General features: G+C 43.2%; 1 protein-coding gene across 4 annotated transcripts; it reads left to right on the top strand.

Moving 5' to 3' along the window:
* The first annotated feature begins 6,363 nt into the window (after positions 1-6,363).
* On the top strand, positions 6,364-14,949 carry LOC147418766 (uncharacterized). Of its 4 annotated transcripts, none has more exons than XM_086506138.1 (12): positions 6,364-6,869; positions 7,785-7,884; positions 8,703-8,882; positions 9,077-9,212; positions 9,294-9,339; positions 9,535-9,578; positions 9,681-9,724; positions 9,828-9,980; positions 10,078-12,199; positions 12,430-14,029; positions 14,190-14,246; positions 14,628-14,949. In XM_086506138.1, the coding sequence occupies exons 2-12, from the start codon at positions 7,826-7,828 to the stop codon at positions 14,690-14,692; spliced, it is 4,506 nt and encodes a 1,501-aa protein (XP_086362264.1). In that variant the 5' UTR covers positions 6,364-6,869; positions 7,785-7,825; the 3' UTR covers positions 14,693-14,949. The 4 variants fall into 4 exon arrangements, with proteins under 4 accessions (XP_086362264.1, XP_086362265.1, XP_086362263.1 ...); XM_086506139.1 differs by lacking the exon at positions 6,364-6,869 and adding an exon at positions 6,934-7,151; XM_086506137.1 differs by lacking the exon at positions 6,364-6,869 and having other exon boundaries at positions 7,235-7,884.
* Positions 14,950-15,348: the final 399 nt, after the last annotated feature.

Genomic DNA, 15,348 nt, shown 5'->3' with positions numbered 1-15,348 from the left:
TGCATCAAACTTGACAACTTCAGGATTTCCTTGGGTCATAAGTCTCCGAGTACTAGCAAAAGTCTGGTAAGAATCTGGCAAGGCATCAAGAACAATCTGCACAAGGGAACTATTTGAAATGACTTCACCTGTAGAAATAAGTTTCTCATTAATATCCTTGACACCAGCAAGGAAAGTGTCCATGTCATCTTCCTCGTGCATAATCTTCGACTCTAGCTCTTTACACAGCAATGCAATTTTTGCCTCATTACGACTTGCATAAAGACCAGTTAGAATATCCCAAGCCTGTTTTTTAGAGTTTGATGAGCAAATGTAACGAGTAATAATACACTTCACAAACAACGCAATCAATGCATGAGCATGCACATCTTTTAAATCCCAATGAGCTTGTTTTGCCGTAGGCAAAAAAACTCTAATAGCAGCAATCCTTGCAGTAAGACCTGCAACATCCTCAGCATCACCTGTATCCTAAGAACCAGGACGTACTTCAATGCCCTGCACAATGTTCCAAACACCCTTCGACACAAGAACATGTTGCATCATGTAAGCCCACATTGGGTAATTGTCCTCATCCAACCTATCCTCAATAACAAACATCTTGAACACATCTGTGTTATTGTCAGCCATGGTGAATGCTGCACCTGATGTGAAAACTGCAAGAAAAGAGGAGAAACAGAGTGGGAACATCACATGCTATATAGCACAAAGCATAGAAGAATGTACGAGACTTGTTATGCAAAAAACGACACTGACAAAAATTCTGCAAAAAATGACAAAATAGCATGCATAGTACTGCCTGTAGCAGAAACGAAAGCCAAAATGAGCACGAACCAGAATATTTATCGACCTGTGAACGCTCGACAAAGCTCACTGAAATCGAAGAAAGTGAGCAGGCGTGTGCTGGAACTGTTGGCGACTAAGTCGGGGAGGATGCAACCTGCTCTGATACTAATTGTTGGAATTAGGGTTGCAGGAAAACACACACATCTTGGAGAAGACGAAGGAAGCTCAAGGCACACAACAGAGTGTGTATTACTTAGTGTGCAATGGAATGATAGGATAACCCTAGAATGATGGGCATATGTACATTGAACGGAGGAAAAAACCTCCTAGTGAGGGGAAAAATGCCCTGGTGGTCCTAAGTGTGTTCACACACTTAGGGAAAAATGCCCTGGTGGTCCTAAGTGTGTTCACACACATCATTACCACATGCATATGGTAGCACACTCTTTGTATGTTTAGAAGAATGAGCCAGGTATCGTGATCATATACAAGTATGTGGACAACTTGATTGCTAATGGACATCATGAGGTTGAAGTTGAGCATGTAGGAGCCTATTAAAGTAAGAGTTTGATGCGAAGTATTTGGGAGAGCCATGCTACTTTGTGAAATATCATGGTTGTAGATGCTACTTAGAAAGTTGGGTGTACAAGTTTAGAGGCAAGTTGTCATCTATCGCGATAACCTTAAGAGCAACATATAGTTGGCATGGAACCTAGTGTTTATGCTCGAGGACGAAGCACATTGAGGTGCACTACGACTTCATCAAAGACATGACTTGGCTAGCAACATCGACCTTAGGGACGTGAGCATAGATGAGAAGGTTGAAAATGTCATTACAAAGGCCCTGTGGGTAGAGAAGCGGAGGAAATTTAGGGTTATTCTTGGAGTACAAGAGATGGTGTTGAGCTTGAGCTAGAGTGTTGACATGTCAAGATCAACACATGGTACACCTGGATGACTTCTCGCTTGCATTTATCATTTGGCACAAGGTAGCGGACACAAGGATCATTGCCAATGGTACTACAATTGTACTTCACTGACTTGGTTTACCTATTGAGAGTGATGGCCACTTATCCAGTCAGCTCACTCGCCAGTGGTTTCCCATTGTCTGTTGTGCATAGTCTCTTGGTATGTTGTATTTCCCACTCGTGTATTGTAGACCTTATCATCATTTTGAGTGGTGAAGAAGAAGAAGCACCTTTTAGTCTCCATCTTGTGTGCGTGTCTGTTTGAAAGAGCTCAAGCTCTCTCCTTTTTGAAAAGTGCTGAACATCTATCAAGTTTACAAAAGCTGTTTGAAAAGTGCTAAATAATATTGTATCTCATTGAACCCTTTCAAATTCCAATTTTGGGTTAAACATAGAGTTAGTTTAGCGCATATAGTGTCCAAGAATGGTATTTCCACAGATGTGGAAAAAGTTAAAGTAACTCTAGAATTACCACCATCTACAAACTATAAGGGAGTTCAAATTTTCATGCGTCATACATGTTATTATTGACAGTTTATCATGGAGGTAGCTTGTCCCTTGTACAAGCTTCTTATTGAGTTTAAATGGACCCGAAGAATGCGATCAACCTTATGAACTATTATAAAAGGCCTTAGCAAGTGCCCCAACTTTAAGAGCACCTGATGGAATGTTATCTTCCATGTGCATATTGATGTATCAAACTTTGTTATTGGGTATGTTCTAACTCAACTAGGAGAACATAATTTGGACTATCCCATTAGCTTTGCTAGTTGTCAGTTAAATGATGTTGAAAGGAACTACACCACTACAAGCGAGATGGTTTAGCTATGATTTATGCGGCAAAGAAATTTTGGTATTATCTTCTTGCCACCAAGTTTGTTTTTTATGTGGATGATCATGACGCTTTGTTGTATATGGTAACAAACCATGCTCCACAAGAAGATCTACATGCTGGTTATTAATTCTTCTTGAGTTTGATTTCATCGTTGTTGTGAGGCCTAGAAAAAAACATGTCATGGTTGATCTATCCTTTTATAACACTGGGATACATCAACAACCTCCTCTAAGGCAACATAGTGGCATATACACTCTTCTTTTTTACATGATCTTCAATATTTCTTTGTCTGGATTAGGGAAACGTTACATGGTCGTTTATACTGCATTCTTCTTCTATGCCACCATGATGTATAACTAATACTCACACTATACTCCTCTAGTTTGTACTTCCTCTGGGAGATAGGCCCATTGAGCATCTGTGAAGGTCTCTTATACGCAATATATGGCCCCTTTTGCTGTGTGTGTGTGTATGTGTGTGTGTGTGTGTGAGAGAGAGAGAGAGAGAGACAGAGAGAGAGAGAGAGATAGAGAGAGAGAGACTATTATAGAAGGCCCTAGCAAGTGCCCCAACTTTAAGAGCACCTGATGGAATGTTATCTTCCATGTGCATATTGATGTATCAAAATTTGTTATTGGGTATGTTCTAACTCAACTAGGAGAACATAATTTGGACTATCCCATTAGCTTTGCTAGTTGTCAGTTAAATGATGTTGAAAGGAACTACACCACTACAAGCGAGAAGGTTTAGCTATGATTTATGTGGCAAAGAAATTTTGGTATTATCTTCTTGTCACCAAGTTTGTTTTTTATGTGGATGATCATGAAGCTTTGTTGTATCTGGTAACAAACCATGCTCCACAAGAAGATCTACATGCTGGTTATTAATTCTTCTTGAGTTTGATTTCATCGTTGTTGTGAGGCCTAGAAAAAAACATGTCATGGTTGATCTATCCTTTTATAACACTGGGATGCATCAACAACCTTGTATAAGGCAACAGAGTGGCATATACACTCTTCTTTTTTACACGATCTTCAATATTTCTTTGTCTGGATCAGGGAAACGTTACATGGTCGTTTATACTGCACTCTTCTTCTATGCCACCATGGTGTATAACTAGTACTCACACTATACTCCTCTAGTTTGTACCTCCTCTGGGAGATAGGCCCATTGAGCATCTGTGAAGGTCTCTTGTACACAATATATGACCCCTTTTGCTGTGTGTGAGTGTGTGTATGTGTGTGTGTGTGTGTGAGTGAGAGAGAGAGAGAGAGAGAGAGAGAGAGAGAGCCTTGCGAAGTCTCCAAGCATCTAAGAAATGCAATAATAGTACTACATTTACTTCCACTAATATGAAGCTAGAGTTGAAAGAATAAAGTAATTAAAACTATTAACACGATGCACTACAGTGGTCTTATCAAACGATAGCTTGAGCATAAGCTTGGCTTCATGGAATGTAATTTCTCTCCTCATTCATTTCCTTAAGGGGACACACATCTTTTTTTTTCTTTTTTCTTTTTTCTTTTTTTGGGGGGGGGGACAATCGAGTGTGTAGTGAATCCCTTTGACATCGAGATATTGAGTTTTTGTCGAGCATTTTACCCATTTTTTACGGATGAGAATATGAGCTACCCTAAAAAAATACACTAAATTACCACAAAAACCTTAAAGCCCTTGAAATTCGATGGGCACCCTTGCCCGTCCAAAATTCCCTGGCCCCCCTTTCTCCAAAACAATAGTCAACTAGTTGTGTGTGGCCAAGAGCCTAGAATTTCAAGAGCAACACATAGGCCTAAGGCCCATGCCACACGGGGGCATGCAATGTCTAGCCAAGCTTAGGTGGCACAAGCTAAAAAGCGAAGCGAAAAAGAATTTTGGTAGGCCTTGGATTCTGCAGCCAAGGAAGAAACCACTTGGTTGTCATTGGAGGGTTATGCACTTTTTAAAGCCTAAAGCCTAGTGTGACTGCATTGTTGTGGCCACATCCAAAATTGGGAGAGGGACGGGTGCCCCAATTTGGCAGGGCCTAAAATGCTCATCTTTAGGTTGCAACCAAACCTCGAAAAATCAAGATGCTCACCTCACCAAAAAAGTTTTCATGAAGCTCGGCATTCTCTGCCTTTGTGTGAGAACACCGGTGAATAAAAATCCTCTTGCCTTGAAAGTTGAACGCTCTCAAAAAAGTCTTTGATATCTTTATATAACAGCACGAGCCTTATGATGGGGAGAAGAGCACAACTTTTCAACTTGCTTGATACTTTTGCAAAGTGTATGATACTTGCCATACTCACTCCCTGTTAACGCTTCTTCTAAGAATTGCCTAAGGGTTGTCTAAAGGAGCTAACGCTTCTTACAAGAATGGAACACGACCTTCAACATCTTTAAGACTAACTTGCTTGGGTGAAGAGGTGGTCATTCCTTTCCTTGGGGTGGCTTTCGTGTCTCGGCGGATGTAGTTATGTCTCGTTGTAGTTGTCATGGTTCGTTTCGAGCATGGCATAAATTTGTAAACTTTTTGGTTGTGATATTATAATCCACTCACACTTTTGAGTTTTGAAAAAAAAAGAGAATTGCTTAAGGGTTGTCCGAAGGAGCTACTCGGTTGGTTGAGCATTCGTCCTCCGTGATCTAAGTCATGGGTTGGAATGGACCAAGAGATCCTGGTAATGCTCATAGACGCCCGTTGTATCACCACACACAAGAAAGTGCGTTCTGCTAAAAAAAAGAATTGTTTAAGAGAAGAGAGGCCTTCCCACAGTGTCCTATGGCATGGTACTTTAACAACATTTGCCGCACAAATTTGGAGGTGTAGGGCCAAAAATAACTATTGTAATTAATTTAGGACATTAATTTTTGTGTCTCACAAGAAACCTAAATCATGCCAAATGTCTCCACTAGCTTACAAATATGAATAACAACTTGTCACAGCAGTTGAATTGGAGTGGAATAGGCTCCAATGGTGCCTGACACGTTAAATACTAGTGGTCCATATCGATCTCGCCGACATGGGGTCTACTGATCACAATATTAACATAGTATGTACTCAAGCTACTAAAACATAAAAGTGCTTGTGGTTAGCATTTCCCTACCCTTTCTTTGTTTTCACTATAGGCCCTCTAAAGGCGCCTTTCAAGGGCCCTCTGTGTTTGTTTCGCTTGCACAATGAACCCATGATGAAGAAAAATCGGCAACCTGACAAAGCCCGTAACGTTTTCATTGAGGGGTGCCTTAGCCAATCCCCCCACCTGCACAAAGTGCATTTAGCACAAGCAATAACCGGTTTCCACTGCATAATGGTGAGTGAGGGCAAAGTGGATCTCCAACTTACCATACGGAGTTGGGTTTACAGTAAGTGCTTAACCCAATTTAGCCTTGCTGGGCATGAAAGTTCCCCAATTCTCGTCCACATAGGCACTCCCACTATGATCGTCTCTGAAAGTTCTCACGTATGCTGCATTTTGATCAAGATATGTACTCTTTGCTTCTGCTATTTCTCTGCGTTTCTGTCTCGGTGCCCATGATGATGAATCAGCTGGGCTTGAGTTTTAGCTATTTTCCCCACTAGCCTAGCCTACGACAAGTCTCACACACTCTCATCGTACACACACTTCCAAGTTCCCGCTCTCTTTCTCTCTCTATCACACAAACACGGTCGTTCGTATGCCCGCATCAGGTTACGCGAGGCCTCTCTCTCTAGAGGACTCTCTCGAGTCTCAAGTGTGTCTCTCTCTCTCTCTCTCCCCCTGTGTATATTTCTTTGCTTTCTCGCCATCAACGATTCAAGATCGCTCATCGCACACTCTCTCTCTCCACGGATACCACAAGCAAGTGGAGCTTTGAACAAACCATCCCCAGTGGCGGGCATTGAACAAACCATTCTCATCAGCGTGATTCTGTCGTTCATACTCATCTCTTCTGTGCATGTGCGCGCGCGAAAGGTTCTCTCTCTAATGTCGATCCCTCTCTTGCGAAATTGAACAGCCCATAGCCTAGCCAGCTTAAAAGCGAAAGCCAAAAATCCACTCAGTCTCGCTCATCTCTCTTTTCTCTCTCTCTCTCTCTCTCTCTCTCTCTTAAACTCGCACGAGGGCACCGCCCCTCCCATGCTTCTCGCATAGCCTATGTGCGAGAGATGGCAAAAGCCAAGGGGCAGAGCACAGACAGCTCGACTGATGAGTCGTAAGCCCACAAGCAGTTGATCACAAAAGCAGAAGCCCCCGAGCTCTTTACTGCACAGAGAGCACCTCCTTTACAATTTCGTCTTCCTTCTTCTGCGCTCAAAGGTAAAATATCCGATGCTTTGAAAGCAACAAGCTCTCTCTCTCTCTCTACACCTACACACACACACACGCACATACTCTCTCCAGTCGCAAAGTAGCTTCCAGTCTTCGTCTGTCTTCCCACATTCTCCTCTGTTCCTGGCATTTTGATCTTACACATACTCTCTCTCTTCTTCCCTGCACCCAGAACGTTGAGAGAGGTCGCCGTGTCGTGCCTTTGCCTTCATTACCATGCTCATCAAGCTCTCCCCCCCTGCTGACCTCCTCCAATCCCCCTGTCAAAAGGTAGTTGGTGGGCGCTCTCTATCATCACCTCATTCTCGCTTGTCATGCTACAGTTAGGTTCTATCTGTGTGCGTGCGCTCTCTCTGTAATCTCTGTGTGTATCTGTTTTAACCCACATTACTACTCTCACATACACGACATACTCACCTGCATACACTTTCGTACGTACACGCACTGACTTATCTTCACTTTCTTACTTTCTTCTTCTCCTGCAATCTGTGTGTGCGTCTCTCTCTCTCTCTCTCTCTCTCTCTCTCTCAAACACACACACACACACACACACACACAACAGCAGGGTGCATACGCTTACTTAGATGCTCCGAGCTCATACTCCTGTAGCCCATGTGAAGCTACCCCACCTTTTCAGGGATGAGCCCCCTTACAATACCTTCTCTCACCAAGTCGTAGCTCTGCCTTCTTCTGAGGAAGATGCCTATTTTACTTCTGCAATTTGCTCTTTGTCAGTTTGTCTCTCATCATGCAACGAGCACCGATGACACACTATTCTGATCTGCAGAAATGTCCTCATTAGAGTCCATTCACACGCCAATGGCTGCCACAACTTAAAGCTGCCCTTCCTTAACTCTGAATCCCCCATTAGCCACACTAACTTGCATTGGCTTGGCACTTCAGGTCACTTCAAGACACTCTTTGTTACCATAAGGCTTGACATCATGAGGGCCGACACTCAGCTGGATTATGCCATCTTTCAGCTTACGCCTACCCGCACAAGGTATGTTTCTCTGAATTTTGGTATGATTTTTCTTTAAGCCTTTTCTAATCAGAAAACCCAAGTTGGATTATTGGTGAGCTCAATTTGGCCTCACAAGCAACGTTCGAACTGATTTCATAACTGATTTCATTGTAACCTGATCCACTATATAGGGTGGCGGGAGGTTATTGTCTGTCTGGAGCCTATAGCTCCTCTTTGTGTTCAAACATTTAGAGAAAGATTGGGGGATCCTTCTCTCATGTGGTCATCTTACGTCTACCTCTACTACTATGATTTCTAAGGTTGCCACGATGGTTTATGTAAAGTGGTTGATTCTATGGATGTCAAAGGGTGATTCGACGTATGGTTTGTGGTTTGGATCTGGAATCAACACATATGGGAAAGTCCATACAAGTTTTGCAGGGAGAAACTTATTCAAGATTGGACATGGTTTACATGGTAAACTGCGGATATGAGGTCGCCATGCTCAAAGGCATTGGAATTAGATTCTAAGTTCAAGTGAGAAAAGTGTACTTGGGAGTGGCAACGATGTTTGATTGTGAACAATTATGGTGCATAACAGCTGGGACAATGCTGCTATTTGTCAGCAGAAAATGTATGGATGTGGTATATGTAAGCTCTTGAGCACGAGTTTATATAATTGCAAACAGAGTTTTTATTATTTGTTCATGTTGCTGTCTAAGCACTTTTGACGCTGTTGGTATACCTTGCACATTTTTACCATATTAGTGTCAATCGAATCAAACTTGTCCTGGATTAGTTTCCTCCACATCAGTGAGGGTTCTTTCTCTTTTAACTTGTGGGTTGGACTTTCACAGGTGTGAGCTTCTTATTGGTTCCAAGGGCCACACATACAAGTTGGCATCAGGGTTGCTGAAACCATTTGTCTCCCATCTAAGGGCAGCTGAAGAACAACTGGCCAAAGGTGGCTATTCGATCCGATTGGAGCCGCCAGATCCAAGTAGAGCATCATGGTTTACCAAGGGAACCATGGAGAGGTCCGAACCTTGCTCTTTTGCTTGCACCGCACTGCAGCTTTTCATGTCCATGTGTGCGAGTAACATACTTTTTTCATGTCAGCATACTTTTTATTTATACTGCCAGGAGATGGGACCTTTGCATGCCAGAATGGGCAAATCTCCTAGTTTTCATTCCCCTGAATTTTATAGGAATGGCTGCAAAATTCGTGCAGGTTTGTTCGTTTTGTGAGCACTCCAGAGGTACTGGAGCGAGTAAGCTCGGTGGAGGTTGAGCTGTTGGAGCTGGAAGAGACTACACGCCAGCAAACTGCTGATGCCAATGAGGGTAGTGGATCAGGACAGGTGAGAGTAAGTTTCATTGAAACTGGCTAGACTTTTTTTTTTGAGCCTGTGTAGTTACTCGCATTAAATGCCCTTATGATTTACCAGGTTGACAGCACACCCTCCAAGATTTCTTCATCCCAGTCATCTCCAGGTAACAACCAGAGAGAGCCAATTTAGATTCTTGTTGAATGCAATGCTATAGCTCTGCTTTCGTGGTGCCACCGTAGTGCATTATCATTTCCTCAACTCTACCCTGTAATTAGGCATAGGCGATTGGATATGCACCGGCATGAATGCTATTGTCCTCAAATGCAGGATTGATTTATCTGTTGTCTGTATTTGGTAGGAGGAAAATCTGCTGGGACAGCTGCATTAGATAAGGGCTCTAAGGTGTTGCCCTAGGGCTTTTGTGTGCCCAACCTTTATTACATTCAGTTTATACAGGTTGTAGCAATTTCCAGCTCTAAACTGTGATCTCATGTATTTCTTCAGGGTTTATCTGATGGTGTGGAAAATGGGTCTGAAGAAAGCTCAAAGTGAGTGTTGCACTTGCGTTGTATGTGTCAAGTGGCTGTACCTGATGGTTTATTTGGATCCCTTGGTTCATGGGTATGAATGGTTATTGATTGACATGTACAGGCAGCGGTTACTAAGAGCGCTAGATGCCCGCCGAATGATGCTACAAAAGGAACAAGGAATGGCTTTTGCCAGAGCCTTAGCTGCGGGTTTCAACCTGGAAAACATGGATGACTTAGTTCTGTTTGCAGAATGCTTTGGAGCTAATCGATTGCGGTATGCATTTTACTGCAAAGTGTAGAGTGTCTTGGTGCAGTTTCTTTCTTTTTGATTTGTTTTTATTAGAGAGATAACTTCATGCTTTCATTTACAGAGAGGCTTGTGCTAAGTTCATGGCATTGTGTAAGAAGAGGCAGGAAGCGGGCCTGGCGCTTGAGGATCTCGAACTCTTGGCAGCTGAAAATGTTCAGGCTGATATGTTGTATATGGGTGGCAATGGAATGGGGTTAGTGTGGTCCCATCCACAAGGAAATGGGCATGAATTGCCTCACTCCCCTAGTGCTTCTAACGAAGGAAAGCTAGCTGCAAGCGAGGAAAATACTGAGAAGCGTCCTGAAGAGCTTATTAGAAGGGGCTCACTGGATGAGGGTGCCGGTGACAGTGTACCGGCTGTTGTGAAAGGACATCCGATGATGGCCGCGTGGCAAGGGCAGCCTCATAACCAATTTATGCCTGGTGTCCCTCCATATGCGGCAATGCATCCTGGTATGCCTAATCACTATGATCCCTCATTTGGGTTTACTGGATCAGTCCGACCAGGGCTGTCGTATCCCCCTTATTTAGGAAGCCCATATATACCTGCACCTTATCCTGATGGCAATGGGTGGCAGCCACACTCTCCTCTTCCCCCACAGTATTGGCCTGGAAATCAATCAAGTGATCCAATAGATGGGGTTTATCATCGATCACCTCATCAGCAAAGCATTTCCACACCTTCCTCCAGAGAAAAAGAAGTACATGAATCAAACAGATACGATGCTGATAATATGCAAGATGATGGAGAGGATTACTCAAATGATCTTTCTACTGATTCATCAAGGAGGTCTGCCAGACGATCTGCCTCACCTAGAAGGAGGTCTGCTTCACCTATGAGAAGAGTCCAGATTGGGCGCACAGGGGGGTCGAAGCGCTCCGGAATGGTTGTTATCCGAAACATCAATTATATTGCTCCAAAGGCCAAACAGCAAGATAACAGAGATGAGGATAATTCAGGGAATTCTGACAGCTGTAGTGAGGGCAATGATAGTGAGAAGGAAGAAACACTCAAGAGTGGTGCTGAGACTTTGAGAGCCAGTATTGAGGATGCAGTTGGAGTAATTGAAGGCAAGAGTCGTGGTAGCAAGGATGGGAAGAGAAAACATTCAAAGAAGGATAAGAGAAAGCCAGCTTCAAAAGATTCTGTGCATCAACAAGACACTAACTCTGATGGCGATGATGATGGTGAACTTGATGATGCGGAACCTAAGAAGGATGCAAATGAGCAAAAGGAATATGTCTGGGTGATCAATAGGCGGGATAATACAGCAGATGAAATGTCTAATATCTTGTCTGAGGAAGGTCTCTTGTTGGGTAATGGAGTGAGAGTGCAAAACTCGTTTGACCCAGCCTTGGAAAGTGTTTCTGTTGAGAAGAAAGTTGGGGTTGATTCAAAGATAAATCAGCTGGCTGAAGATGTAGTTCTCGTATCACAACTGAATGGAAGTAGTAGAGCTACAGAATCACATTCATTTGACATGTTTGAGCAAGAGCAGCATCAGGAGAGTAAAAAGCTGCCCGTAATGGATGATTCTTATATAATTGCAGGTGGTGGAAGTACTAGTATGGGAAGGAGCAGTGCAATCATGGGGCCGGATTTTGACTTCAATACCACGCCAATCAATAATCCTCAAGTGAACAAAGCTTTTACCGACGATTCTTTTATTGTGCTTGACCGATCAGTTGCAAGAGATGATAGTAATGGAGAGTGGAGAATGCCCTGGAACTTGGAGGCTGAGATGCCAATAGATCAAAATCAAGATGAAGGTGAATCAGCTAATGAACCTGGTAATTTTGAGCCTGATGACCTCTTCATGGTTCCAGATAGGGGCCAGGACACATACAAGAGAGCATGGAATAGTCCTTTGGATTATGATATGGACGTCCTTGCCGCTGATTTAATGGATTTTGGAAAACATGGTGAGGATAAGGAGGTTGCTGAGGAAGTAGATGAAGCTGATGTTGAAGAGCAGCAGATTGAAGAAAAGCCTACGGAACCGATTCCCAGAAAGATTTCTGAAAAGGATGCAAAGGCAAAGGCAATGAAGGAGATGCTTGAGAGGAGAAAGTCAGCTGGAGGGGGTCGACCAGGAAGGCCAAACCCATTGGCAGAGGCTCAATTGAGGGCTGAGAAGCTGAGGCTTTACAAGGCAGGCTTGCAAAAGAGCAAGAAAGAAAAGGTATTGCAACATTGGCATTTATTGCAGCGAGGTGCTCGCTTGTGGCTGTGCTCGGTCTCTGCATCTTTGAAGATTGTATCTTTCTATCCAAGTTGATCATGTGTATTTCCAAGTTATTTGCAATAGTAGTCAAATTCATTGAGCACAACATGCACATCTTCATGTCTGCATGTTGCTCATTTTTCTCTGTCCCAATCATACTTATAGCACGTGTGTGGTTTGTGTTTCAGGAGGAGGAAGAAAGGAAGAGAATAGAAGACTTGAAGATTCAAAGACAGCAGCGTATTGCAGCTCGCAGCAACCCACATGGCGGTAATCCATCTTCTCCTTCTGAGGTACGGGGCCCTCGGACGCCTCCTACTGCTGTGAGCAAGTCCTCTCTAAAGTTTCTCAATAAAGCTTCCCCTTCCCCTCTTTCACCTTCAGTTAACCGGGAGAGACTAGCAAATGGGGGCAGGGTTGTGCGCAATGCCGTGGACAGTCCTAAAGCCACAGAGAGTCCAGTTACTCGGTCAGTTTCATCTGTCACAGAGCTGCATAAGGAAGTAAAGAAGCCTTCATCTGCGCTAAGAGCAAGCACTGGATCTCAGCTTTCATCTGCCAGTGTGAAAAATGAAAGAAACGCTGAGCTAAATGCTCACAGCAAACATAATGGTCGTGCAGAAGAAAAGGTTGGCAGGGCAAAGAGTGGTCTCACTGATGATAAAGTCACTCGCACTGACAGTGGCCTTGCCGAGGAGAGGATTGGTCGAAGTGTGAGTGGGCGCATCGATGAAAAGCTTGGTCGAACTGAAAGTGGTCGTACAGATGGCCACTCAGAGAGTGGTCGCATTTCAGAAAAAGCTCTGCCCATTGCAACAAGAACCCCAAAGAGAGCTGCTCCTCAGGATGGACTGGGATCGCATATGAACTCCTCCAAAAGCCCCACAATTGACAGCAAAGTAGTGAAAAAGGCATCAACAGTCCCAGCAAGATCTGCTGTGCAGAAGAAAACGGCTTTAGCACCTAAAGCCACAGTGGAGAAGGTAAAGATAGAACAGACATCTTTTCCCTCATCTCTGAACGTGGAGCCCAAGGTAGAGAAGTCTGAGAGCCTCATGAAGGTTTATGAAGACAAGGAGCTTCAGTGTGTTGAGACCAAGAATAGTAGCTTATCTAATGAGAATGGAAATGGGCACATTGAAGATTTGCCAAATGCTCCAATGGTTGCTCGAACTAACGACTTCTCTGCTGAAAAAGTGAGCCTTGACAATGGACCTTCTATACCTAGTGCAACAATGACATTGGTTGAAGAAACAAAAGAGGAAGTATCATATATGGACTCTTCTTTCCGAGAAGCATCTGTAGCTGGCTTAGATGACAAGCAGCTAGAAGTTGAAGTGAGCTCTTCTATTGGTGAAGAATGTCATGTTCGAGTAGCTCATGTTTCTCCCTCCTTAGATAACCATCTTGTCCTTACAGAGGCGGATATGCACACATCAGAGGGACATCTTGTTGGGGAATATAGTCCTCCCTTTGCCCCCCCATCAGAATACTCATTAAGCCCTACTATGAACCCTGCATTTATAAGCCCGACAAGCCAGCAGGAGTTAACTATGGAGTCAAGTCCGAATGAAGCATCAGGTACAAGATCAAGGAAGAAGTGGGGTGATTCCTCTAAGGCCAAGGGGCTTAAGAGGCTTCTGCTCTTAGGCAGAAAAAGTGGCCGCAGTTCTGCCCCCAATGCAGGCGATATACCATCTGAAGGTGAAGACGAGGAGCTACCTTCAAGCATTGGCAAAAACTTGAATATGAAGCTGCCTAATGACCTGGATAACTACAATGATCAAGGTAATAATTTTGTGTCCAAGGAACTGCATTATTGATTGTAGCTTTGTTTCTTGAATGCCTCTTCACATCTGAAGAACTGTATTTGTAGTCTATAACTAAGGAAGCTGAGGTTTGTTCACTATTACACACTCATGATGCTAACAGTTGAGTCATTTCACAGCAATTGGCTCTGTTCCGGAACAAGTTAATCTTGGCTCTGCAAACGCCTCCAGTAAAGGTAATTTCGTCCGCAGATTGCTCAGCTGACATTGTTCACATCACTGCATGAGTGAATGAAGCTGATGCATGTAGGCTTATGGTGTCTCTTTTCACTTGCTAGTTTAACATCTCGTGGAGATGGCTTTCCTTTTCGATGCCACAGGAGAGTGGATACCCAAGCTTTAAGTGATATAGCCGTGCATGTAATTCTATATGAGTTTCTGTCATTCAGTTATGTGGTAAAACATAATTGTTGGTGTCATGTGAGTGCAAGTTTTCCTGCTTGCATTAGGAGGAATGTGCATTAAAGTAAGTGTGCATGGTTGGGAAAGTATATATATGATGCGCTTAACTATGTTTCATGCTTCCATAAGCTTTTAGATTTCTTTTGATGAACCAGGTTCTCGATCGATCTTTTCTCTGTCAACTTTCCGCGGCAACAAAAGCACTGTGAAAGCTCAATGAGATCCAAGTATTGCAATGTTTTTAACCATTTTCATATTCTTTATGGCCTTTTTGAAACGATGCTTATGTCCAGCTAGCTAGCTCTACATGAGGCCATGTCTACATGTTGTAATAAGCTCTTCCTGTACCTACTTTGTGCCTACACCATGGTATGGTAATTTCTTTTTGTGTATAGATTGAGGTAGCCTTGTATTCGGCAGTTTTTTAAAGGGCTTTCTGTCCTTTTGAATTCATTCTACTCTGTTTTCTAAGGCTTACACATTCCCCCAAACATCTCTCCTCACCCTTGTTTCTTGGCTTCTTATCAGTATCAAGTACTCAAATAGTGGTTTAAAGTAAAAGTAGTGGAGTTTTGGTGGCACTGACATCCCAGTATAGTGTGGTTGATATCTGATTTTGACTACAATGAAGAGTTTTTTTTCTTCTCAATCTTGTTGCTTAAAATCCATAGCAGCTACTTCTCTTGTATGAAAATGCCCACTTGAGTCTTCATCTTGTTTGCAACGGATGGATGAGTTGCGAAGGGAGAAGCTAGAGAGAGAGAGAGAAAGAGAGAGAAAGCTTTATTTACGTCTTCTAAAGGCCGAAGTCGGCCTATGAGACGAATCAATGTACATCTATAGAGAGAGAGAGAGAGAGAGAGAGAGAGAGAGAGA

The sequence above is a fragment of the Adiantum capillus-veneris genome, chromosome 29 (genome assembly GCF_014529385.1).
Source record: "Adiantum capillus-veneris isolate H3 chromosome 29, ASM1452938v2, whole genome shotgun sequence".
In the NCBI taxonomy this organism is placed as follows: Eukaryota; Viridiplantae; Streptophyta; class Polypodiopsida; order Polypodiales; family Pteridaceae; genus Adiantum; species Adiantum capillus-veneris.
This window is presented reverse-complemented; position numbering and strand designations above follow the sequence as displayed.

Bases quoted from the DNA above. Each gene is read 5' to 3' on its own strand.
- LOC147418766 (XM_086506138.1), top strand. From the start codon at position 7,826: ATGAGGGCCGACACTCAGCTGGATTATGCCATCTTTCAGCTTACGCCT. The intron at 8,883-9,076 runs GTCCGAACCTTG...AAATTCGTGCAG, and splicing joins ACCAAGGGAACCATGGAGAG to GTTTGTTCGTTTTGTGAGCA. The intron at 9,340-9,534 runs GTAACAACCAGA...TGTATTTGGTAG, and splicing joins TTCATCCCAGTCATCTCCAG to GAGGAAAATCTGCTGGGACA.